This window comes from Schistocerca gregaria, chromosome 6 (assembly GCF_023897955.1).
Source record: "Schistocerca gregaria isolate iqSchGreg1 chromosome 6, iqSchGreg1.2, whole genome shotgun sequence".
Classification (NCBI taxonomy): Eukaryota; Metazoa; Arthropoda; class Insecta; order Orthoptera; family Acrididae; genus Schistocerca; species Schistocerca gregaria.
In genome coordinates, this window is record NC_064925.1 from 507,798,297 (window position 1) to 507,823,122 (window position 24,826).

The following is a 24,826-nucleotide window of genomic DNA, read 5'->3' on the forward strand; positions in this document are numbered from 1 at the left end:
TGAAACCACTTAGTAACCGTTGCATTTTGCACATTGCCTAACACATTCAAGCAGTTGCAGTTAACGTTATTGCTGCCATTTTTCCAAAATTAAATTTCTTCAATTTCTGTTCAAGACTTTGTGCGTTGTCTGGAATTTAAGAAACAAATTGGGCAAAGTAACTAATCAATTATAAATTTTACAAAATTACCTCTTTTCTTCCCTGGATATTCTGGAAAACTACTGCAGATACACGACTGGGACATGTTTTTCTTACATTCACCAGATCAATGACAACAAAGTTGCTAAGTTTAAGCAGCATAGAATGGCCACGCGGTTTGAGGCATCATGTCACGGACTGCTCGGCCCCTCCCGCCGGCGATTCGAGTCCTCCCTCGGGCATGGGTGTGTGTGCTGTTCTTAGCATAAGTTAGTTTAAGTAGTGTGTAAGTCTAAGGACCGATGGCCTAAGCAGTTTGATCCCTTAGGAATTCACACACATTTGAACATTTGCGCCGGCCGGAGTGGCCGAGCGGTTCTAGGCGCTATAGTCTGGAACCGCGCGACTGCTACGGTCGCATGCTCGAATCCTGCCTCGAGCATGGATGTGTGTGATGTCCTTAGGTTAGTTAGGTTTAAGTAGTTCTAAGTTCTAGGGGACTGATGACCTCAGCTGTAAAGTCCCATAGTGCTCAGAGCCATTTGACCCATTTTTGAACATTTGCTAAATTTCAGGCAAAATCTTTTATTAGCCGTAACTCCGTAACCATTTGCGGACCTATTTTTCTATGAACTTTTTTCTTTAGTTTTACTTGTACAACAACATATTAAACTACAGGATGGCGCACGAAATGTGTTACCATTTTGTTTTTGAATATAAACTTTATTGTCAAAGGAACATATACTACAATGAAGAGCCGTCCATGGAGATTTGTTCTAACTCAGCCCATGCTCAATATGTCCATTATTTCGTTTCCTAACTTCCTTCAAACGAACACTGAAGTTAGTGATTACCCTACGGCATATGTCTTCCGTAATTTGACTGCAAGCTTGAAGAGTAAGTCTTCTGAGCTCCATTAAATCACGTGGACCTTTCGGGAAATTTTTTTCCTTTAGGTATCCCCAAATAAAAAAGTCACATGGATTTGGGTCTGGACTACTGAGGGGCCAATTTTGTCCGTCATTGAAGCGACCTGGAAACCTGAGTGAAATGATCCGCATGTCGAAATGCTCGTGTAAAAACAGTGTTTGCAGTATGTGGACTTGCGCCATCTTGCATGACCCACTGCGTGTTGAACGGCAAAGCAGTATCAAGAAGCTGTGAAATGAAGCTATTGTGAAGCATGCTCAAATAACGCTCGCTGTTCACAGTTTTTTCAAAGAAAAAGGGTCCAATAAGTCCGTGACTGGAACTTGCAGCCCACGCTGTAATCCTCGGAGCATAATGTTGTTGTTCATGAAGCACTTGTGGGTATTCAGTGGCCCAAAAGCGTGCATACTGTTTGTTAACCACAGCGTCTAAATGAAAATGCACCTTGTCTGAAAATCAAACGTTGTTGACAGTTTATTCCCTATCCTGCACTCACTGAGCGAACAGTAGTCTCTGCTGCTTGTGTTCTTCAGTGAGCTTCTGTGCACAGGTCATGTTGTATGGGTACATATGGAGGTCACTTTTAAGAATGCGTTGAACGGAGCGTCTATATATTCCCAGTTACACTGCTGCCTTTGTAAACGATTTCCTGGGAGTCCTCTGTACAGTAACTCTTACTGCTTCAATATTCTCCGGCGAACAAACATGCTTAGGCCGAGGTCGCTGCGCTTCCAATACTGTTCCTTCCTGTACAAATTTATCGTACAATCTCTGGATGGTCTTCTTGCAAGGGACCCATCGTGTGTTAAACTGTTGTCGAAAACGCCTCTGAGTCACAACAAGGCTTTTCGTTTCATGAAAAAGTGACACAATTGCCGATCGTTGCTGTGTCATCAGTCTTCCATTGTCAGCCATTGCTGCTTACAAGTCTCCTAGCGGTGGTATCGTGTATTACACGTCATTTCGTAACTCATTTGTTTTTCCAAGCTCTGCTGGTACTGCTGTAGAGATCCCAGGGGGATATCTAATGTGCGTCGTAAATTGTGAAAGAAACAATTGGTAACACATTTCGTGCGCCACCTTTTATTTGCGTATCTCGGTGAACCACCCTTTTGTAGCGTTCTGGGTTCAAGTAGCATATCTATTTTTCTGTCAGTGGTAAAATAAGGTAATAATCGTGCCTACCGAGGTACCAATTGACGCCCAAGTCGTAACGGCGCTCTCATCCGACGCTATCTGCATGGATAGGTGTGGGAACTGCTCCGGACGTCGAGTTCTGCACGCCGTCTTACATAGACGGATAGACGGCGGCCACGGCCCTTGCTGCCCGACCCCTCTGCCCGAGTAGGCCGCGCGGGCCCTGCAGCCTTGCTCCTTGACTTCTGCGCCGACCGGGAAGCACGAGGGGAAAGGTGGCGCGGTGGTGGGGGTGGCACGAGTTGTAGCAGCAGGAGGAGTAGGAGTAGGAGCAGGAGTAGGAGTAGGTGGGTCAGTGGGTGGAAGGGGGGGCGAGGGGAAGGGGAGGGGGGGCACGTTTCGGCGCGGCGCGGCGCAGCGGCAGGCCCTGTATGCAGTCGCACCGCGTCTTCCGAGCCGGCGACACCACCTGTGCTGTGCTTTCGCTCTTGTCTGTCTGTCTGTCAGTCTACCTGCCGCTGCCGCCGTTGTTTGTGTGTCCGCTGCCACGTGTGAAATCGCCGCGTCCTTTGCCAGACCGCCACGTGCCCGCCCAGAGGTTGCTGTCGGGAATCGCGCCCCCTTCTGCACGTGAGTACGGCGACGCACTGTGTTGTTGTTGTTGTTGTTATTGTTGTTCGAGAGAGTGCGTCTGCGTAGTAGACTCACAGCTTCCATCCAAGTCTCCAGTCGTGGCCACGCACGTCGCACCGCGAATTCTCTGTCAGCAAACCTGAAACTACGTCTCCTTTTTATGCTTCGATGTTGTTAGAAGAGAAAAATTAAAACAAAATTTATTTTCATTCATGACACGTTTCGAGTGTCAACATCCACTACCTTCGGTGGGACAGTGCATTATATTATTACTCATTTTCTCAGCTGTAGTAAATTGTCTCTCTAACCATCATTTCGTAACAAATATGTTACCGCGCACCACTCATTTTCGTATTATTGCGCCGAAGTCGTAGATTATTTACAATACCAAAGATACTTAATAGATGTTCCAATAAAATTTACGCTGTGGATCGTCGTAAAAATAAGGCAGAAAACCACGAAACAAAATCACAAACAGTCTGGAAGTCACGCAAAAGTCGTAGACCACCCTCTGATCTTTCCGGTGGAATAAGTTGTAAGTAGCTCTGGCATTGTTTATGATATGACTCCAGCACCATAATATGATAACAAGCGGCAACACCAAAAAAGGCACGAGTCTACCATGAGAATGGGGAGTGTTCGCCCTCGAAACACATCGGAGAATAAAAGAAAAGTTTGTGACACATGTATTTGTTTTCGTGTGTGTTTTACATCATAAACAGTAGCAGTTCGCAATTCGCAATCCAATATGGAAGACTTAAAGATCGACGTTATTGTTCCTCGTGATTCTGCTACTGCGTCGTGCCTGGACTTTATAAACAAACCATAACAGCGCATTTAATCGAAGACATCGTACCTCAAGACTGTCTTGTTTCGAATCGTTCAGACTGTACCAGGCTTAGTCTGTTTCAAACGTGTTTTTGTGGTGTGCTGGCGGGATGAACGTAGGAAATTTCACTTCCTTATAACAACATCCACGTTTCAACTTGTGGGGAATGTCAACAACGATGTTCGTAAAAACGTGAGCGCATCCGCGGTTTCTCCCGAGCTTACTGGGGGCGCTGGTCATCTCCTGTCTATAGATCTGGACTCTTTCACTGGTACTGTCACACACTTAAAGTCACGTGACTGGGTAAGTAACACGTCGGCCCCTAGATACGGTTATTATTTACATTTCGTGAGAAAGAGTATCCACATGATATCAATCACAGTTTTCTATTTGGAATAATGTTGGACTGAGGTGGATATTATTCCTAAGTTACTTATCACTAAGAAAGTTACTAAACTATTACATTTTATGGTAGAAAGTCATGAGGTTTCAGGAAACGTGCCGAAAATTCTGACAGAAAATTGACAGGGCCTAAAAGCCAGTTCATGTTTCCATAGTGAGGATAAAATTCATCTTCCATAGATGGAGAAAGAACACAATAAAGTGATACATATGTCATCCGTAATGTCAAATGTGACAGTTGCGTGTTATTACGTGAATGAGCTGTCCTTAAGGCTTTTACTTAATTCTTTGTTTGCATACAGATTTCAGAGCAGTGTACCTCTCTATGGAATGAGAGAATTCATTTCGTTGCTTTAGGGCTCTACAAACGTTGTACTGTTGTCATACCAAAACACCGACCAACCAGACACCAGTAAAAAGTACATGCGCTCTTGTGAACATTATACGTACAAGAATGAAAGTAAAAATACAAAATTCTGATATCTGGTTCCCAAGTTTTTCTAAAGTGAAGCTCTTATTAAAGACATACGGAGCACAATATACAGCTATCCATCATCTTAAAGGTTTGGAGTTCCACATGAGCTTTGAGTTTTTGTAAACTATAGTCCGTATCGAGTGAATATTTACGGGTATTGCTAGAGATTGTACAACAGTAACATAGTATCCCAGTTAATAATATACAGCACACGACCCTGCTAAAAACTTGTCTTTACTTGACACACGAGTTGAAGTCACGACTTTGAAACATACAGTAATTATAGCATTCAGGCTGAAAAGCGCCATTCGATGACAGCGGTCATTTAATCATCAAAATACTGGTATTATACCACCGGACGGAAATAACTTTCAAATGCTGCTAGTAGCTACAGTATCTGGCGTTGTGTGGTAAATAATAGCTACTGCTGTCGCTGAAGAACTGGGATACAATCCTCTCGTCGCAGGCGATCGGCAATATGGTATGCTGTAAGCAATAAGAAGGTCTCTCATTACGATTTTTATAGCCTTTGGATATTACGATTGAGCTGAAAAAGAATTATGCTTATTTTTGCGATATTGTTGAATTCTGTAACGGCATGGAAGACCGACCAATGGTAGCACGTTGCACCTCGCTGCTGGTCCCAATTGCTAATTATCATCTGCCAACTGTTGCGTCTGCGTCGAAAACGCTTAAGCCTGTTCGTGTTTTAGCAGTAAAATGATACTGCTCCCTGCAGAAAAGGTTTTGGTGGAAAAATATATAATTATTTGTTAATGGGAATCTCATACTTCACAAAACGACACCTAATTTGTAAATGTCTCTCTAATGCCACATCATTATTAAATCAGCTGGCTGGAGTACGTAACACGTTAACAATTCTGTACGAAATGAATGATCTGCTGTGACATTGGTACGAGAATACGTGTGTACGCCACACACACACACACACGGATGGAGTGAGTGACCTTCAGAGGGTAGAGGGATGCAGCAGGAGGAGAACATACATCCCTTCATTTGATTGACGTTGTCAACAATTGATGCCTGAGGTTATAAATTCTGCGGTCTACCGCAGATGGAAAAACCGAGGCCTCCTGTTAGTATAAAATAACAGCTGACAAGACTATCAGCGTGGAAACAAATCTGCCAGCAGAAATTGAGCGAGTGCATCAGTGCTGTTTGTTCCGCTCACTGAACCAGTGCTACCGGCAGTTTTGTCTCTGGCTTACAGGGAAAAAGTCCGTTCAACATTTGTTATCATGCTAATAAATGATGGCTTGTAAGTTCTAAAAGAAAACTTCATCCTATCACTTTTTTTAAAGCTGTGAACTAGCCTTTTCTTAAGTACTCTGGCACTTGTCATTTCGTTTTATGTAGTGTTTCTCATATGTGCAATAAGGTATTTTTTTAAAAATACTATGTGAGACCTGTTTTTTAAATCAAAGTTCGCACTTTTCATTAAGCTGACAGCTCAACATTACCTACACATCATTCCTACAATATTTCAGTCTGGTATTATTTATAAGAGAAAATTTATGTATCACATTTATTTGGATTTGATATGTGTTGTAATTTATAACGAACTGGCAACAAGTGTAAAGGGCACTTGAGATTCTATGTATGACGAACGCTTTTGCTTGCTGTGTAGGATTGGAAAGAGCACCCTCAGTGTGAACAGGGCTATGGGCATATAAAAGTCGTTTTAGCAACATGTACGTTAAGCTTTCTAGGTCTGCTTCTCGATAGTAAACGTTATGTTTGTCTTTCCGTACCACATTTTAGCTGTACAACTGCTAAAACGCGTCCTGCTGTATCCCGCTCAAATGTCTGATCGCTATGTTTCTTACTCTTTTAGTAGTTTCGATGCCCATACTGTAACTGAAATCTAGCTAGCACTGCAATAAAACACGTATTTATATGCGACCGGTTGTTGTGCAATAAAATGTAGATTTGTATGGGACTGATTGGTGTGTTCATTCCCATACTACAACATTTTCACAGTCGCCGAGCACAACAGTTCATATGGCACTCAAACTGAAGTTTAGAATTTCTGTGTTATATGGTTTTGGCTGGTGTAATAAAACCGTTTACAAGCTGTTTAAAAAAAGTGTCGTATATTCTTACAGGATAAAAGTTACAAATCTAAAAATAGCCTACAAACATATGTCTTGTAACAAATTCTTGTTGAAAGTCTAATGACATTCATCTATCTGTTGAAGCTACTAGAAGTGCTCAATGTGGCTACTTTTTAATCTCTCTCATTCTTCAGCCCTCAACTTCGGTTGAACAAGAACTCATGTACAAACATCCAGTTGACTCAGAGTTGGTCATGCGTGGGCCACACGCTTCAGTAACGTGTGCATGTTGTCAATGGTTGTGGGAGCATATTAGTGACTTAAAATGTCCTTATATCCATAAGACGAGGGGACTAAGTTCAGGTGAATGGGGAAGCCATACTACTGGACATCCTCGACCAAACCATCACTCATGTTCGTTTCAGGTGTAGAGAATCGGGTGCTCCCATTCGTGCAGAAACCCCACCCGTTGTATTTCTGCCATTTCCAGAATGAAACAACGGGGCTCCGTTTCGCTGTTTATGTTGTTAGCACTACAGCAAATCACTAAAATCACTAATCTTGTCATGATGCCACACAACCTCAAAACTACGCATACGTACACTGCTGTATGTGCGATGTCTAAAATCAGCATGAGAGGACTAAGCACGGAAGCAAAAAAAACAGCATGAAGAAATCAGTATTTGACGTCAATAGTAAGGCAGCTCACATAAATGCGTGCTGGCCTATTACGACACAAGTAAAATGGCCCACCTCTCAACGAGAATTTTCTTCCAGACCTGTGTTTGTAGCACGTTTTCTTCCTGCTTTTGACCAACATTCTCTCCTGTACGAATATGAAGCACTATAATACCAATATGAACTTGTATTTCTACCTGCTCTACACCAATCTAATCGTCTCTACACGTTAGTAATACATATACCTTTTAGTAGATACCGTGATATGTATCTCGTCTCTTATTCTTCCCAATATCTGTACAGACGCTAATGTCAGGTCTGAATCGTTCCAGTTTCCCTTCAGATATACCTGTTGCATACCTGTTCTTCAAGGAATGAAGAGACCCTTCCTTGAGGCCTTTAAAGAAGTGCTCCAGTTTAACTCGTTTGTACTGCACACTGTATCACATTTTGTTGTGTCACTGGGATTTTGACATCTTACTTCTACACCTGCTTTCAGATGTTTTCCACGTCTTTGGTTCCATTCGAAGCACACGCTTGTGAAACAAGTTCTAGGTTATATATCAACTAGTCGTATCAAAGATCAGAACTAATACATTTCTCTTGTAGAAGACTACTTCTTCTCGGTGCATGTACGCTTCCTGATTTTTCCGCACTGGCCCAGTTGAGAACCTGGTTAAAATACTCCTATGAATTGTTTGGAGGATGAGAATTCGATACACTATCCTTGGACGTAACGCAGTCTTCTTCTCCCTGATACATAGGTTACGCTCAGAGGGCGCTACAGAAAGTTGATTTGTAATGAGCGCTAGTCAGTTGTTCAACAGCAGAAGCTCTGAGATACATCTCGACTTGTTACTTTTGTTAACACATTTTCGGCACACAGTTCCATAACACGTGTCACTTAACAAATGCGAACAGAGCAACTTTCCTACGAATATTTGCAACTAGGGCTCCGACTCTAACTTTAAAACAAGAGCGTGCCAGGACAAGACAACAGCGAAAATTCACACAAGAGAGCTCGGAATAGAAGCGGCGCTGGCGCTCAGTGGCAGTTTCCAGCTGTATGTTGCTGCATTGTTGTCACAGAGCGTTACTTCCTGCACTGTTCACTCAGATGAACATGCTCTCCCGTGCTCAGAACGGTTGCATAATATTTTTCGCAGCTATATGAAATGAACATCAATAAAAGCAAAACGAAAACGAGAATAATGGAATCAAGTCGAATTACACTGCTGGCCACTAAAATTGCTACACCAACAAGAAATGCAGATGATAAACTGGTATTCATTGGACAAACATATTATTCTAGAACTGACATGTGATTACATTTTCACGCAATTTGGGTGCATAGATCCCGAGAAATCAGTACCTAGAACAACCACCTCTGGCTGTAATAACGGCCTTGATACGCCTGTGCATTGAGTCAGTGCTTGGATGGCGTGTACAGGTACAGCTGCCCATGCAGCTTCAACACGATACGACGGTTCATAAAGAGTAGTGACTGGCGTATTGTGACGAGCCAGTTGCTGGGCAACCATTGACCAGACGTGTAGGTGAGATATCTGGAGAATGTGCTGGCCAGGGTGCTTTCTGTATCCAGAAAGGCCTTTACAGGACCTGCAACATGCAGTGTCGTGCGTTATCCTGCTGAAATGTAGGGTTTCGTAGGGATCGAATGAAGGGTAGAGCCACGGGTCGTAACACATCTGAAATGTAACGTCCACTGTTCAGAGTGCCGCCAATGCGAATAAGAGGTGACCGAGACTTGTAAACAATGGCACCCCAAACCACCACGCTGGGTGATACGCCAGTATGGCGATGACGAATACACGCTTCCAATGTGCGTTCACTGCGGTGTCGCCAAATACGGATGCGACCATCATGATGCTATAAACAGAACGTGGATTCATCTGAAAAAAATGACGTTTTGCCATTCGTGCACCCACGTTCGTCGTTGAGTACACCATGGCAGGCGCTCCTGTATGTAATGCAGCTTCAAGGGTAACCGTAGCCACGGTCTCCGAGCTGATAGTCCATGCTGCTGCAAACGTCGTCGAACTGTTCTTGCAGATGGTTGTTGTCTTGCAAACGTCCCCATCTGTTGACTCAGGGATCGAGACGTGGCTGCAAGATCCGTTACAGACATACGGATAAGATGCCTGCCATCTCGACTGCTAGCGATGCGAGGCCGTTGGGATACAACACGGTGTTCCGTATTACCCTCCTGAACCCACCAATTCCATATTCTGCTAACAGTTATTGGATCTCGACCAACGCGAGCAGCGTCGCGATACTATAAACTTCAATCGCGATAGGCTACAATCCGACCTTTATCAAATTCTGAAAAGTGATGGCAGACATTTCTCCTCCTTATACGAGGCATCACAACAACGTTTCACCAGGCAACTCCGGTCAACTGCTGTTTGTGTATGAGAAATCGTTTGGAAATTTTCCTCATGTCAGCACGTTGTAGGTGTCGCCACCGGCGCCAACCTTATGATATGCACATGATTAGCTTTCCAGAGCATTCACACAACATCTTCTTCCTGTCGGTTAAATTTCGCGTCTGTAGCACGTCATTTTCGTGGTGTGTCAATTTTAATGGCCAGTAGTGTAAATCAGGTGAAGCTGAGGGAATTAAATTAGGAAATGAGCCACTATAAGTTCCGATATTTGGGAAGCAAAGTAACTGACGATTGTGGAAATTGAGAGGATATAAAACGTAGACTGTTGATGCCAAGAAAGACGTAACTGAAGAAGAAAAAATTGTAGATTCAAGTGCCAGGAAGTCTTCACTGAATGGGTTTGTATAGAACGTGTCCCTTTATGCAAGTGAAACATCTTCGGTGAACAGTTTAGACAAGAGGAGAATAGAAGCTTCTGATATGTGGTGCTGCAGAAGGATGCGGAAGACTGTGGGGGTAGATCATGTAACTAATAAGGAGGTACTGAATGGAACCGGAGAGAAGAGAAATTAGTGGCACAACTTGGCTAGAAGAAGGGGTCGGTGTGAGGCATCAAGGGATCACCAATTAAGCACTGGAGGGAAGTGTGGAGGGTAAAAGTCGCAGAGGGAGACCAACAGATGAGTACAGTAATCAGATTCAGAAGGATGTAGGTAGTGACTCGGAGGTGAACAGGCTTGAGCAGGGCAGAGTAGTATAGAGAGCTGCATCAAACAAGTATTTGGACTAAAGACCGCAACAACAACAACAACAATTGTGGGGCACATTGTACACACAATTTCACCTTAGACACCCCTTGGCATTCTTCTCTGCCTCCGCCCCAACCGGCCTCGTGATACATCCCGCCGGTCTCTGTGGCCGAGCTGTTCTAGGCGCTTCAGTCCGGAACCACACGGCTGCTACGGTCGCAGGTTCGGATCCTGCCTCGGGCACTGATGTCTGTGTCCTTCATTAGGTTTAAGTAGTTCTAAGTCTAGGGGACTGATGACCTCAGATGTTAAGGCTCAGTGCCATTTGAACAATTTTTGATATATCCTGTATGGGATGTTTCTAGTACGAAATGGCTCTGAGCACTATGGGACTTAACATCGAAGGTCATCAGTCCCCTAGAACTTAGAACTACTTAAACCTGACTAACTTAAGGACAACACACAACACCCAGCCATCACGAGGCAGAGAAAATCCCTGACCCCGCCGGGAATCGAACCAATCGAACCCGGGAACCCGGGCGCGGGAGGCGAGAACGCTACCGCACGACCACGAGATGCGGGCCTGTTTCTAGTTCTAAAATGAAAATAACTCTTAATGGAACAGTAACTTAAATGTGATTGTACGTGATTTCATGAACCACATGCGAAAGAGAAACACGAGCCTCAAATCCGCGTAGGACACGTTCATAACATCGAGTGCTGCGCGTCGTAGCTCGTGGAGCCAAACGTAAAAGTATATTCATTACTTACCCAAGAATGGAGAGAGGTATGGCTCTGATCCTATCGTTAAAAACAATTTCAATAGGTTAGCGGCAACCTACATACTTAAACCCACCAAACGTAAGGTGGACGGCAACTACATTCTTCACTGCAAACTTAATTTGCCCAATGGTGTACTTGTTTGGAAAGTATCACAGTAACCATGGGCAATAACAAAAATAAAACTAATTCACTATCAAGGCGTGAGTTCATCGAAGTCCAATGAGAAAGATTGCATTGGGGAGAATATGCGAGAAACCCAAAACAGTGGTCTGGTCAGCAGAACTAATTTTCAACAGGCTAGGACTCAATCAAAACGATGTTCGTATCCCTGGTTGGGTACATTATTATGGGGACACGGCAATTGGACTACGGAACTCATAGCTCTACATCTGGATAGTTTAACAAAATTTCCAGTCGGTGTGATGAATGGTAGGCAGTCTGTAAATGTGGAAAAATGTAGGTTTAATGCGGATGAGTAGAAAGAATAAACCCTTAATGTTCGGATACAGTATAAGTAGCATCTTGCTTGACACAATCAAGAAGTTTAAAATCAGTGCATAACGCTGCAAAGCGACATGAAACGGAACGAGAATTTCAGAACTGTGGTAGGAAAGGTGAATGGTCGACTTCTGTTTGTTGGGAGAATTTTAGGAAAGTGTGATTCACCTGTAAAGGAGCCGCACATAGGACGCTGCTACTACCTGTTCTTGAGTAGTGCTCGATTGTTTGGGGTCCGTACCAGGTCGGATTGAAGGAGTATATTCAGAGGCGGGCTGCTGGATTTCGTTACCATTTGGTTTGAACATCACGTAAGTGTTACGGAAATGCATCAGGAACGCAAATGGGAATCCATGGAGAGATGACGGCATTCTTTTAAAGAAACACAACGGAGAAAACTTTGGAGAACCGACATTTGAAACTGATTGCTGAACGGTTCTGCTGCGCCCAGCATACATTGCACGTAAGGACCACGAAGATAAGATACGAGAAATTAGGCCTCATATGGAGGCATATAGATAGTTGCTTTTCCTTCGCTCTATTTGCGAGTGAAACCGGTAGTGGTATAGGGTACCCTTCGCCACGCACCATAAGGTGGCTTGCGTAGTATGTGTGTACATGTACATGTACATGTAGATGTAGACGTCGTGCATGGTTGCACACTATATAGTTTAAGAGGCATATAGTTTAAGAAGGTCCAAACACCTTTTCGATCTTCATAATTCACGGTTTTTTGTTCTGATTGCTTGCAGATATTTGTATTTTTACCTTATTTAGGCCCGCAGATGAATCGTGGGTGAATATATCCACAGTATAACATGACAGTGTTCCTCACAGACTACTACAGTTGGTCTAACGTGTAAAATGGAATGAAGTTTTAGTAAGCCTTGAAAGGTCAAATACAAATGCAAATATTAAAATGTGTACAAGTTAAGGGGCTGTACGTCCGGGACTTGAGGACTGGTGACGGGGAGAGTGGAAGTATAATTCAGTCATGTTTATGCTCTGCTAGGCGCTGTAACGGTCGTTTAATGAACAAAGTAAGAGCATACGGACTATCAGATCAATTGTGTGATTGGATTGAGGAGTTCCTAGATAACAGAACGCAGCACGTCATTCTCAATGGAGAGAAGTCTTCCGAAGTAAGAGTGATTTCAGGTGTGCCGCAGGGGAGTGTCATAGGACCGTTGCTATTCACAATATACATAAATGACCTGGTGGATGACATCGGAAGTTCACTGAGGCTTTTTGCAGATGATGCTGTGGTGTATCGAGAGGTTGCAACAATGGAAAATTGTACTGAAATGCAGGAGGATCTGCAGCGAATTGACGCATGGTGCACGGAATGGCAATTGAATCTCAATGTAGCGAAGTGTAATGTGATGCGAATACATAGAAAGATAGGTCCCTTATCATTTAGCTACAAAATAGCAGGTCAGCAACTGGAAGCAGTTAATTCCATAAATTATCTGGGAGTACGCATTAGGAGTGATTTAAAATGGAATGATCATATAAAGTTGATCGTCGGTAAAGCACATGCCAGACTGAAATTCATTGGAAGAATCCTAAGGAAATGCAATCCGACAACAAAGGAAGTAGGTTACAGTACGCTTGTTCGCCCAATGCTTGAATACTGCTCAGCAGTGTGGGATCCGCACCAGGTAGGGTTGATAGAAGAGATAGAGAAGATCCAACGGAGAGCAGCGCGCTTCGTTACAGGATCATTTAGTAATTGCGAAAGCGTTACGGAGATGATAGATAAACTCCAGTGGAAGACTCTGCAGGAGAGACGCTCAGTAGCTCGGTACGGGCTTTTGTTGAAGTTTCGAGAACATACCTTCACCGAAGAGTCAAGCAGTATATTGCTCCCTCCTACGTATATCTCGCGAAGAGACCATGAGGATAAAATCAGAGAGATTAGAGCCCACACAGAAGCATACCGACAATCCTTCTTTCCACGTACAATACGAGACTGGAATAGAAGGGAGAACCGATAGAGGTACTCAGGGTACCCTCCGCCACACACCGTCAGGTGGCTTGCGGAGTACGGATGTAGATGTAGATGTAGAGAACGCTAAGGGCTGTACAAGGAAGTGGTAGACGAAAAGATCGCGTCCTATATTTCGGCAATGTTCTGTAAAGATCCGCCTCCCCCTCCGCAATATTGCAAAACAACACCAAACCCGCTCTTACTATAAGAAAACGGTACAGTTTCTCGCAAACTGCCTGACTACCAAACAATGCAATATTTACTAAATAGACTGTCTTAAACCACGCACGCGGCTCAGCACAACCACGGAGAATCATGTCTACGTAGACACACATGAGAATTTTGAAACTAACAAAAGTCTACCACAGATATCAGGAGGGGGCAAGTTCTCCCTCTCCTCCCCCCCCCCCCTCTGCCCCCTCCACGTCTACCCTCCGCTCACTCTAACCCCGTTGCGGATGCCTATAGGTACGTGCATGGCAAGGATGCTTCCCATTCTAGATCATTTTTCCATTCTGAGCCAATTTGGAGTGCGGGGAAAAAAGCCTGCTGAAATTCTTCTGTAAGGGTTGTAATTACTCTAATCTTGTCTTTGTTGTCCCTTGAAGACCGATATACTGGAGACTCTACTATATTTTAGTTTACTCCTAATTTAATATTGGTTCTTGAACATTTTAAGCACCTTTTTCTTTTTGCTAAATTTCGCGTCTGTCTGCAAGCATCTGCTAGTTCGGGTTCTCCAACATTTTCGAGTCACTCTTCCGTGAGTCAGACGAACCTATGACTTTTCCTGTTGCCTTTCTTCGGATACGTCCCATACCTTCTGTTACTAGTATTTGGAACGAGTCTCACATCAGCAATATTCAAGGCTGGAGCATAAAAATCTTTTGTAACCAATTTCCTTTCCAGACTGGTTTTATTTTCCCGGTATCCTCCCAGTGAATTAAAGTTTGCCACTTGCTTTACCTACGACTGAACTATGTGATCGTTACGTTTCATACTCCAACAATTTGTTGTACCCAGTTTTTTATACGAGTTGACTGATTCCAACTGTGCCTCACTGATATAGCTGTCGTAAGATAGTAAGGTTCTGCGTACATATAATACCATTGTTATGGGAACAATTCAGATCTGTAAATTACATCATCTTCTTGTTGCATTAGGACAACGGGTAACCCCTTCGTGGACTGCATTTTCCTCTTCTTCTCCCAGAACCTCTTCATTCTTTCTCTTCTTCTCTCTCGCTCTTCTTCCGAGATCTTCAGTGTCCTTTTCTCCTGTCGGCTCCACTGGTGACACACTAATCTTTTCCTGTATTGTTCTTTGTCGTTGATCTCTGGCATATTGATCGGTTTATATTTGTCCCTCCAATTTTTCTTTCCTTCGACCTTGATCTCCATTTCCAACCAGTCCTTCCGAAGTTCAACAACCCAACTGGTTCCTGTTTCTCCCCTTGTCCCCCCTGTTGTTTCCCACACTCTCTTCGTCAATCTGTCCATACTCATCCTAACTACATGTCCTGCAAACATTGTGCTTTTGAGTCTGATTTCCCGAGATATTGATCCGTAAATTACATCTTTACATCTTTTTAATCTGAACGCGCCTCAGATCTCCTCACTTTGTTTGGCGTTCACTGCGTATGGACTTAACTTTTGACCGGAAAAAGCATTTTATCCCATGAACAAAAAAAAAATATTGGGAAGTAATATGATCACTGTCAAATCTCTCCCTGTATTGTAAATGTCACCAAGAATATTTTGGAACATTGTTCCAGGAAACAGCTATGTAATAATATTATGATTTATTTAGTGCACACAGTCGTGGTTGGATATAAGTTGTTACTTTTTATTTTTAGATGTCCGGGTTTGATCTACTACAGAAAACATCGTCAGATCTACATTTCATGGAGCAGACCAACCCGTGCTGTCTTGGGGAATCCTGCTCTTGTTCTCCACCCCAGCACGGACTGGCCTTCTCCAAGGAATATATAGATCTGATGACGCTCTCGGTAGTGGGTCAAAAAAGTCATCTAAACATAAAAAATAACAAGTTATATGGGACCACGACTGTGTTTATTAAATGTAATATCACCAAGAACTCTTATCGGATAGCTAAGTTATCTGTGATAGTTAGCTTTTTGGAGGAAAACGAATAAATTGATTTCTGACAGGATTTTTCTTGATGAAAGGAATCACTAGTAACTGTAAAAGTGACGAAGTATTAATTCATTTTTTCTAATGAAAGAAATGATTCATTGCCTAAATATTTATCAAGATGAAGGTGGAGCTAAGCACTTTACTTGACAGTCTTTGAAAGGAAAAAGAACAGCAAATTTATTAAATGAAGCTGACTCATAACTTTAGCAATTAATGGGATCAAAGTGGTAAATCAGGTGGGATTTAATTCATTGAGGAGGGAGCCTGGCTTCTGTTCCAGATGTTGCCGCACCTATCATCTCGGAGTAGAACTGTCATATCTTATGAGAACAAAGAAAACTAACGATTGGATACCACTGTCAGCAATTACAGAGCCCGTGATACAGCGAGTGGGAAAAAAACGAGCAAGATTGAACACACCATTTTATATTAAGGACGAGAGAATTCTACAGAAAAGTGGAAAGAAAGGTATCAAGTGATATACGTATGGCTGCAGTGTTTATGACTCTTTTCTTGACGCTTCTGTCAAACTCTTTCTTTCTCACAAGTGACAGCTCCACTGCAGTTTCACACCGAAAGAAAAAAGAAAAAAAAAGTCTGCGCTATACTTTTTACAGTAACCAATGTATATCTTCAGGGCTATGCATATTACCTTGAGTGTGTCAGAACCGCGTTTCAGCAAGTTGTAAGCCTGAATGAAAATCTGCAGGCAAGAATACCGACAATAACAGGGCCCTCGTTCTGGGCGCTCCATAAAGCAGCTGCAGCCGGGGCCTAAATAATTCACGCAGCTCACAAGAGCCACGCTCAGAGGTGAATATGCTGCATTGTGGCTGCCAGCGAGGTGCTGCTAATGCAAGAAATGGCAAGTTCAACGGCTGCCGCCTTTTTTTTTTAAAAAAAAAGAAGAAAGATCTACAGTCGGCTGATTAAAACTGTATGCAGGAGCGGGATTCGAATGTAGACTTGTGTTGAGCCGAGGTAACGCTATTAACTGAGCTCATCGTACTGAGTACTGAGAAGGTGAATGTCCGAACTTGACACCGCGTCTAACACAAAGTTTTAACTTTGAGGAAAGTTTATTTTACGACAAACTTTCTGACTAAAATTTCCTTGAGAATCAACATACATTTCTCAGCAGGTCATGCCAGTACTTGAAACATGTGTCGAAAAGGAAGTACGGAAAGTATTTCAAGCTATTTTGACTGGGTGCTAACTCTGTTATGGGCAAATATATCTACGTACAAAATTTCTTGCCGGCCGGAGTGGCCGTGCGGTTCTAAGCGCTACAGTCTGGAACCGAGCGACCGCTACGGTCGCAGGTTCGAATCCTGCCTCGGGCATGGATGTGTGTGATGTCCTTAGGTTAGTTAGGTTTAATTAGTTCTAAGTTCTAGGCGACTGATGACCTCAGAAGTTAAGTCGCATAGTGCTCAGAGCCATTTGAGCCATTTGACAAACTGGTAAACAGGTCAATCAGTTGGACTCTGCGCACTGCTCTTCCAAAATGAGAGTTTGCAACTGCTCCATCTTGATGGTTAACGTATTTCCAAGTCCACGGACGTCATACCGATGGCGTATCTTCAGTCCCCTAGACTTAAATTATTCAAAATTTTTAGCAGTCATTTCGCGTATGTTTTGTAAGCTATATTTGGCTTGTGTAACGCATTTAAATAGAAATAGTTTTAAAATCTATATCTACATATTTAACCGTTCTCATATATAACCACAAGGTGCCACTGCAGTTGCTCGTCGTATTCTTCCAAGGCTGTCTGAACGTAACGAGGATGTCGAAACCACTTATGGATGTATAAATTACACACGATTATCACTGATAATAAAGCTACTACACTAATACTTATAGCTACACCAGCCTATGTTAGATATAAATGGAAGGATCAAGTTGATTCCTCCGTTTTCCATAGTGATAGGGACTGTCTGGAGACTCAAAACAGTACAAAGAATGGCCTGATACAAGTCATTACTACGGTTGGTTGGTTGGTTTTGGGGAAGGAGACCAGACAGCGTGGTCATCGGTCTCATCGGATTAGGGAAGGATGGGGAAGGAAGTCGGCCGTGCCCTTTCAGAGGAACCGTCCTGGCATTTGCCTAGAGTGATTTGGGGAAAGCACGGAAAACCTAAATCAGGATGGCCGGACGCGGGATTGAACCGTCGTCCTTCGAATGCGAGTCCAGTGTCTAACCACTGCGCCTCCTCGCTCGGTCCATTACTACGATAGCTAAGGGCAGAATCATCAGCAAACGGTTCGCGAAGAATGACAGCATATGTCAGTGGACTTAAAACGTCTCGCACCCATGAATTAACTACCATAGTATCAGATGTTAATAGGTAACAGAGCGTCTTTGGACATACGTATTCTTACGGTGCTAATAAGATCAGCCGTTGCACATGACAATAGCGAAGTTTAAATACGCGTAATCCTCGTGTCAGTCGGAAGCCTTTGGTGATAGGTATTATGTTATCAGCGAGCCCCTTGCAAGTAAAAGTTCTGAAAAACTGAGTCAAATGTGCCACAATGCGGCAGCAGGATAGCTTAAGAATTCCGTATGTCACTTGTGAAGTTCTGAGTTGAGAGAGACACTGCAGCAGAAGTTAACCAATTTGCCAATGCCTGACACAAAACAGCAATGCACTACGCTCAATAGAAGTTGGCTTAATAGAAGATGCACCTAAAACATAGTTGCGAGTAGCTTAAGACTGTAATTGAATGGAAAAGTGAGGAGGACGCTTTTGTCCGTCATTGAATGTCGACCAACTGATGATGCTGAACATACAAAAAAGATTTCGTTAATATCAACGACACCGAGAGCATTTACATTTCCCTTGTATTATGACCCCAAATAAAGTAGTGTTTACGAAAGAAGGTTAACACAGAATGACTAGACTCCTTAAAAAAAGCAACCGATAGCAAACCCCATTTGCGTCATCTATAAGTGACATAACAGCGTAGAGGAATATACCCATCTTTTCTATCGCAATCAAAAGTAGTACAGAACGGACCAGTCCGTCGGACCCATCTAGTAGGTCGAGAATGCAAGGATGCCTGGCGGTTTCTGCCTGAGTCGGCTTCATTTCCCACTCCAGCTGGAACCTTTGTGCTCGAGCTTATTTTCAATAAGGGAGAAAACTTTACGGGCCTCGCTGTGACAGGCGTGAGTTTGGAGTCGACATGGTTGGGTATCCATGCCAGAAAAAAAAAAAACTGAACGCAATTAAAGATACGTCTCTTATTAGTCACGTGCAATACATCGTCGACTGTGAACATTGAGATGACGGAAAAGGAAGCGGTTCAAGATTTCTGTATCTACATACAGTGTTTGATATCTCCAACAGATATCGATATGAATCGAAACGAGGTCGATAGAACCAGGTGGGCGCCACAAAGCTTGATTACTGGTGTCGCCGTGTGCTGCCACGTGGGATGATTCTCAGAATACTAACTGGGGAGTAACACTGCACCTCACCCTAGTGTTTCATTTACGATTGCATCTTTTGTACTTCTTACTCGCTTACATCAGCATCTCATGAGATCTTGAGAATCACTACAGGATAACCGGTGAGTACAGCATTTCTCCACCTCTGAAAAAGAATTTGACTCAGCACCACACCGTAGTTTATTGGCAAAAGGATGGTCATGTGGAGAATCAAACAACACTGGAGAGTATATTGCGTATTCCATTGCAGGAAAGACGCCGCGCTTTTGCCTTGGAAGGAGAGCCATCGGCAAGAGTAGAAGTGACGTCAGGGTAGCCTTAGAGAGGGGTGTTGATACCCTTGCTGTTCACTTTGTATGTTAGTGAAGTTATAGACAATGTTAATACTAATCTCATACCTTTGGCAGGTGATGCAATTACTCAAAATGGAGTACCATCTGAAAAATGCCTCCAGAAATATGTACAGGCATGTGCGCTGATACAAAACTTGCTTAAAATCTACAGAAATGTAAAATTCTGCGCTTCACAAAACTAAGAAAAGATGTGCTGTATGACCACAATATCAACGAGTCGCAATCGCAATTAGTCACTATCACGAATGCCTGGACTTAATAACTTTTGGGCAGCATATGAAGCAGGCAAAAAGGGAATACAGACGTCAAAAATAATACGATTAACAGGAAGTTTTATCTACCAAATCGGGAATAGCTGGCGGAAAACAGCCCAGGCGGCAAGCCAGTACTAAGCAAAGAAGGGTTAGGTGAATGGTGGAAGAAATATATAGATGGCCCATTTAAGGGAAACAAACTTAAGGACAGTTTTATGAAGAGATAAAAGGAAGTACTTGAAGATAAGACAAAAGCGACGAAACTGCGAGAAGAATTTGACAGAGAACTGAAAGAGCTGATTAGAAACAATGCCCATAGAATAGAAGGCACTCACTCAGAATTATTGAGAGCGTTGTGAGACCCAAGGTGGATAACACTGTTTCTCCTTGTGTGTAATACATGTTAGAAAATGTTTAGGGAGAACAAATAAAAAATCTAAGGTTCGTCATTAACATCGTAATTCAGTCACAGACGACCAAGTACTTGGAAGAGCAGGCGAACGGAACGGATGGTGTCTTAAAAAGAGATTAGATGACAAAAATCAACAAATGTAAAACAAGGTTAATGGAATGTAGTCGAATTAAATTAGGCGATGCCGAGGGGTTTAGTAATGAGATGCTACAAGTCGTACATGAGTTTTCCTATTTGGGCAGCGAAATAACGGATGATGGTCGAAGCAGAGACGAAATAAAATGCAGATTGGCAATAACAGGAAACACATATTTGGAAAAGTGGAAATTGTTAACATCAAGTATAAATATTACGAGGTTTTAACTGGAGGTATTTGTATGAAATAAAGCCTTGCATGCGAGTGACATGTGTATGGTAAGCAGTTCATACAAGCAGAGAAAAGAAGCCTTTTAAGTGTGGCGCGACAAATGAATGTCGAAAGTTATATGTGTGAGATGCGATACTAAATCGAATTGAGAAAAAATGAAGTTTGTAACACAACATTATTAGGACAAGGAAGTGCTTGTTAGGAAACATCTTGAAACATCAAGGAATATTCAGATTGATAAGGGAAACAATCATGGGGGAAATTTGTAGAGAGAACAGAGGCTTGACTGCATTAAGCAGTAGGTTGCAGTAGTTAGGTAGAAACGAGGAGGCTTGCACAGGATAGATTAACGTGGATATCTGTATCCAACATTCTTCACACTGAAGACAATGAAATTGAAGGAACACATGTACCCACTCACAGGTAAAACATGTAGTGAACTTTTGTTATGGTTCTGAAAAAAGTACAAACAGTTTACAAAAGAGATTGTTTAGAAAACATTCATGCAAATCCATCCTGGAATAATGCTCAAATGTGTAGGAGCTATACGAAATAAGTTTAAGAGGGAGTATTGAACGTATATTGCAATATCTTTAGTGCTGAAAATTCAGTGATTTGACCTCAGATCGGACATTATTTTGAAGTGGGCTGCATCGAAAATATGATAACAAGAAGTTTTACTTAGCTGATTATCTTGCTGTTGGCGTCATTGTCTTATTTAGAGGCATGATAACTTCCGCAGGTTTTCTTCTAGGACGGAGCAAACTAACTAACGAAAGGATTGTCAAAATAGGGTAATTTTAGAAATACTAAATGAAGTAAAGAATTTGAACTTTTAAACGTTTGTACTCAAAAGCATTTCACATATTATGAGAGCACAATTTGAACAAACAAAACAAATAATATACGTGTCTTCGACAGCCCCACAAAACGACTCGACTTCCGTTTACACCCACTTCCCGCCCAGTGTCTGCAGGATGAAGAAGAGCAGGAATATTACAGAAAGCAAAACGTTTTTACTTTTGCCAGAGACAATCACTGGTACATATTTAGCAGTATGTATAGAAATGAATTTGCATTACTTTAGATACGTGGAATATAAATATTTAGGTTTGAAGTAATTGATTTCTTTTATGGTCACAGATTTTTGTATGAATATTACAGTATGTAAATGAAGACAACGATTCCGGATGGTATCTCGGGATTTCTGTGTCATTAGGTTGATTGCATTACAATACTACGAAGGACAGCACGGAAGGTCACAGGTTCATTTGAGTCACCGCAGAGCACCACAGAAATGTTGTATACTGAACTGGAGACATTTGATGACAGACGCCAGTTATCCCACTGTTAGCGGACGTGGTTGAAAAGATTTGAGTCTTGGATGGTTGGATTTTGGAAGCAAACAGAGTTGATTCGATCCTGTTTGAGGCTAATAGTTATCTCGCTGTTGAATCTTAACATTGATGGCTTTTCGCACCGTCACTGTGATATCGTTCCCATCGAATGTCAGTTGATTAGTTCATTAACGCAACACGAGCAACGTTCGTTCTACAATTAGCCATGGATGGTAAACTTGGGGATAAGTCAGCGCATAGACGAGAAAATATACATCTAGATCATCTTAAAATCATTCTCGCAAACAGGGACTGTGACGTGGTGACAAAACACTACAGCCAACAACAAATCATCTTTGAATTAGGGATCCTTCAGCTGTCACTGAATGCAGAGTGCCTCGCTGTAGCCGCCCTGCATCAAGCTAGAACCCCAAGTGTTAAACGGTGGATTGTTCTATTCGAAGTTCAGAGGCTACTGTTCCTGCTTCAGCTTTTCGCAGCTCCAGTATTCTGCGAGGTTTTGCCGGAATTACAAACGTGCCGACAAGCGCAATTCCAGCAGCTGCAAAAAGATGCCGCAGGACCGGACGAGCTGCACTTTTTGTGGTGGAGAACTTGTGGAGAGTTGCCGAGGGGTTTTTCAATAATGTCGTGAGGGACAAGACGAAGGAAAATCAATGAAGGGGAGAGAGAGATCGATTCGGAGCAGACGTCACGTGAAAATGAAAATATGCAGAAGTGCGACAGTGGATGGCAAGTAAATTGTAATGTATCATATGACTGAATTTCCTGTCATTCTGTACTCTGCGCTAATAGTCTCCCTGTTTCAGTTGTTAACACTGCTGGCTACTAACAGGAAAGTAATGGAATCGATTCGCAGTGACCACTACATGTGTAACATGGCCCACTCAGCGTCTTGTTACCAAATGAGGAGCTGCTTCATAAAACGTGTAACGAAGGAGAGACACTTAAAGTCGCGGATGCATCAGATCTTAAGTCTTCCTCATCTACACGTAAATGCTCCTTAAACAGATGTACTGTGCCCGGTGGAAGGAATGCATACCAGTGGCATCGAATATCCGTCTTATTCGATTCATCTGTTAAATGAAGGAAAGCAACTAATGATATACCTTTGTACGTAGCATAATCTGTCTCATCTTATTGTCAAGGTCTCATCGCTAAATATATAGTGATGTTAGCTGAATAGTCGCCCAGTCATCTTCGAATGCAAGTTCTCTAAATTTATTCAAATGATTCAATCAGAACTACTCGTTTTTCTTCTAAGAACTCTCATATAAGTCGCTGAAGAATTTTAATACACTTATAGAAGGGCTATATGGATTAATTAAGAACCTAGCAGTACATTCTCACATTCATTCAAATTCTATCGTTTTTTTAGGACTATATTCTAGAACTGGTCACACTAGTGCCTTGCTTGCGAATTTCTTTAGAGATGCATACACTTTCCCAGAACCCTTCCACCAAACCAAAACCTACCACCTACCTTCCCTAATACAGATTTTATGTTGTGACCAAATCTTATCCATGGCTGCACTAGTCAGTTTTCTTATGATGAGCGATGTTGAATTAGTAAGCTACTGTACTTGAAATAACATCAGCTAGCTCGTGAAGTGCTCCCCAAATTCCCCCCTCCCCCCTCTCCAGCCCCCCTAACGAGCTGCAGCACACTACTAGATCGGCACAGCAGAAGTCGGACACTAGTGGAGCAGTTATTAGTGATCCATATCCATGACAGAGCGCTGAAAGACCAAAGTCGAAACAAGTCCCCTGGAGTAGACAACATTCCCTTAGAACTACTGACAGCCTTGGGAGAGCCAGCCCCGACAAATCTCTACCATCTGGTGAGCAAGATGTATGAGACAGGCGAAATACCCTGAGACTTCAAGAAGAATATAATAATTCCAATCCCAAAGAAAGCAGGTATCGACAGATGTGAAAATTACCGAACTAACAGTTTCATAAGTCACGGCTGCAAAATACTAACACGAATTCTTTACAGACGAATGGAAAAACTAGTAGAAGCCGACCTCGGGCAAGATCAGTTTGTACTCCGTAGAAATGTTGAACACGTGAGGCGATACTGACCCTACGACTTACCTTAGAAAATAGATTAATGAAAGGCAAACCTACATTTCTAGCATTTGTAGACTTAGAGAAAGCTTTTGACAATGTTGACTGGAATGCTCTCTTTCAAATTCTGAAGGTGGCAGGGTAAAATACAGGGACCGAAACGCAATTTACAACTAGTACAGAAACCAGAAGGCAGTTATAAGAGTCGAGGGACATAAAAGAGAAGCAGTGGTTGGGAAGGGAGTGAGATAGGATTGTAGCCTATCCCCGATGTTATTCAATCTGTATATTGAGCAGTAAAGGAAACAAAAGAAAAATTCGGAGTAGGTATTAAAATTTTGAGGTTCGCCGATGACATTGTAATTCTGTCAGAGACAGCAAAGGATCTGGAAAAACAGCTGAACGGAATGGACAGTGTCTTGAAAGGACGATATAAGATGAACATCAACAAAAGCAGAACGAGGATAATGGAATGTAGGTGAATTAAATCGGGTGGCGCTGAGGGAATTAGATTAGGAAATGAGACGCTTAAAGTAGTAAATGAGTTTTGCTATTTGGGGAGCAAAATAACTGATGATGATCGAAGTAGACAGGATATAAAATGTAGACTGGCAATGACAAGGAAAGCGTTTCTGAAAAAGAATAATATGTTAACATCGAGTATAGATTTAAGT

The 24,826-nt window shown here is 42.5% G+C and overlaps 1 protein-coding gene across 1 annotated transcript in view; it reads left to right on the forward strand.

Annotated features, from left to right (window-relative positions):
• The first annotated feature begins 2,637 nt into the window (after positions 1 to 2,637).
• The window catches only part of LOC126278924 (KH domain-containing, RNA-binding, signal transduction-associated protein 3-like), a 1,426,848-nt gene continuing 1,404,659 nt past the window's right edge, over positions 2,638 to 24,826 (forward strand). Inside the window, exon 1 of the mRNA XM_049979200.1 lies at positions 2,638 to 2,836. Coding sequence (XP_049835157.1) covers positions 2,638 to 2,836 — 199 coding nt within the window. The remainder of the gene's footprint in view (positions 2,837 to 24,826) is intronic.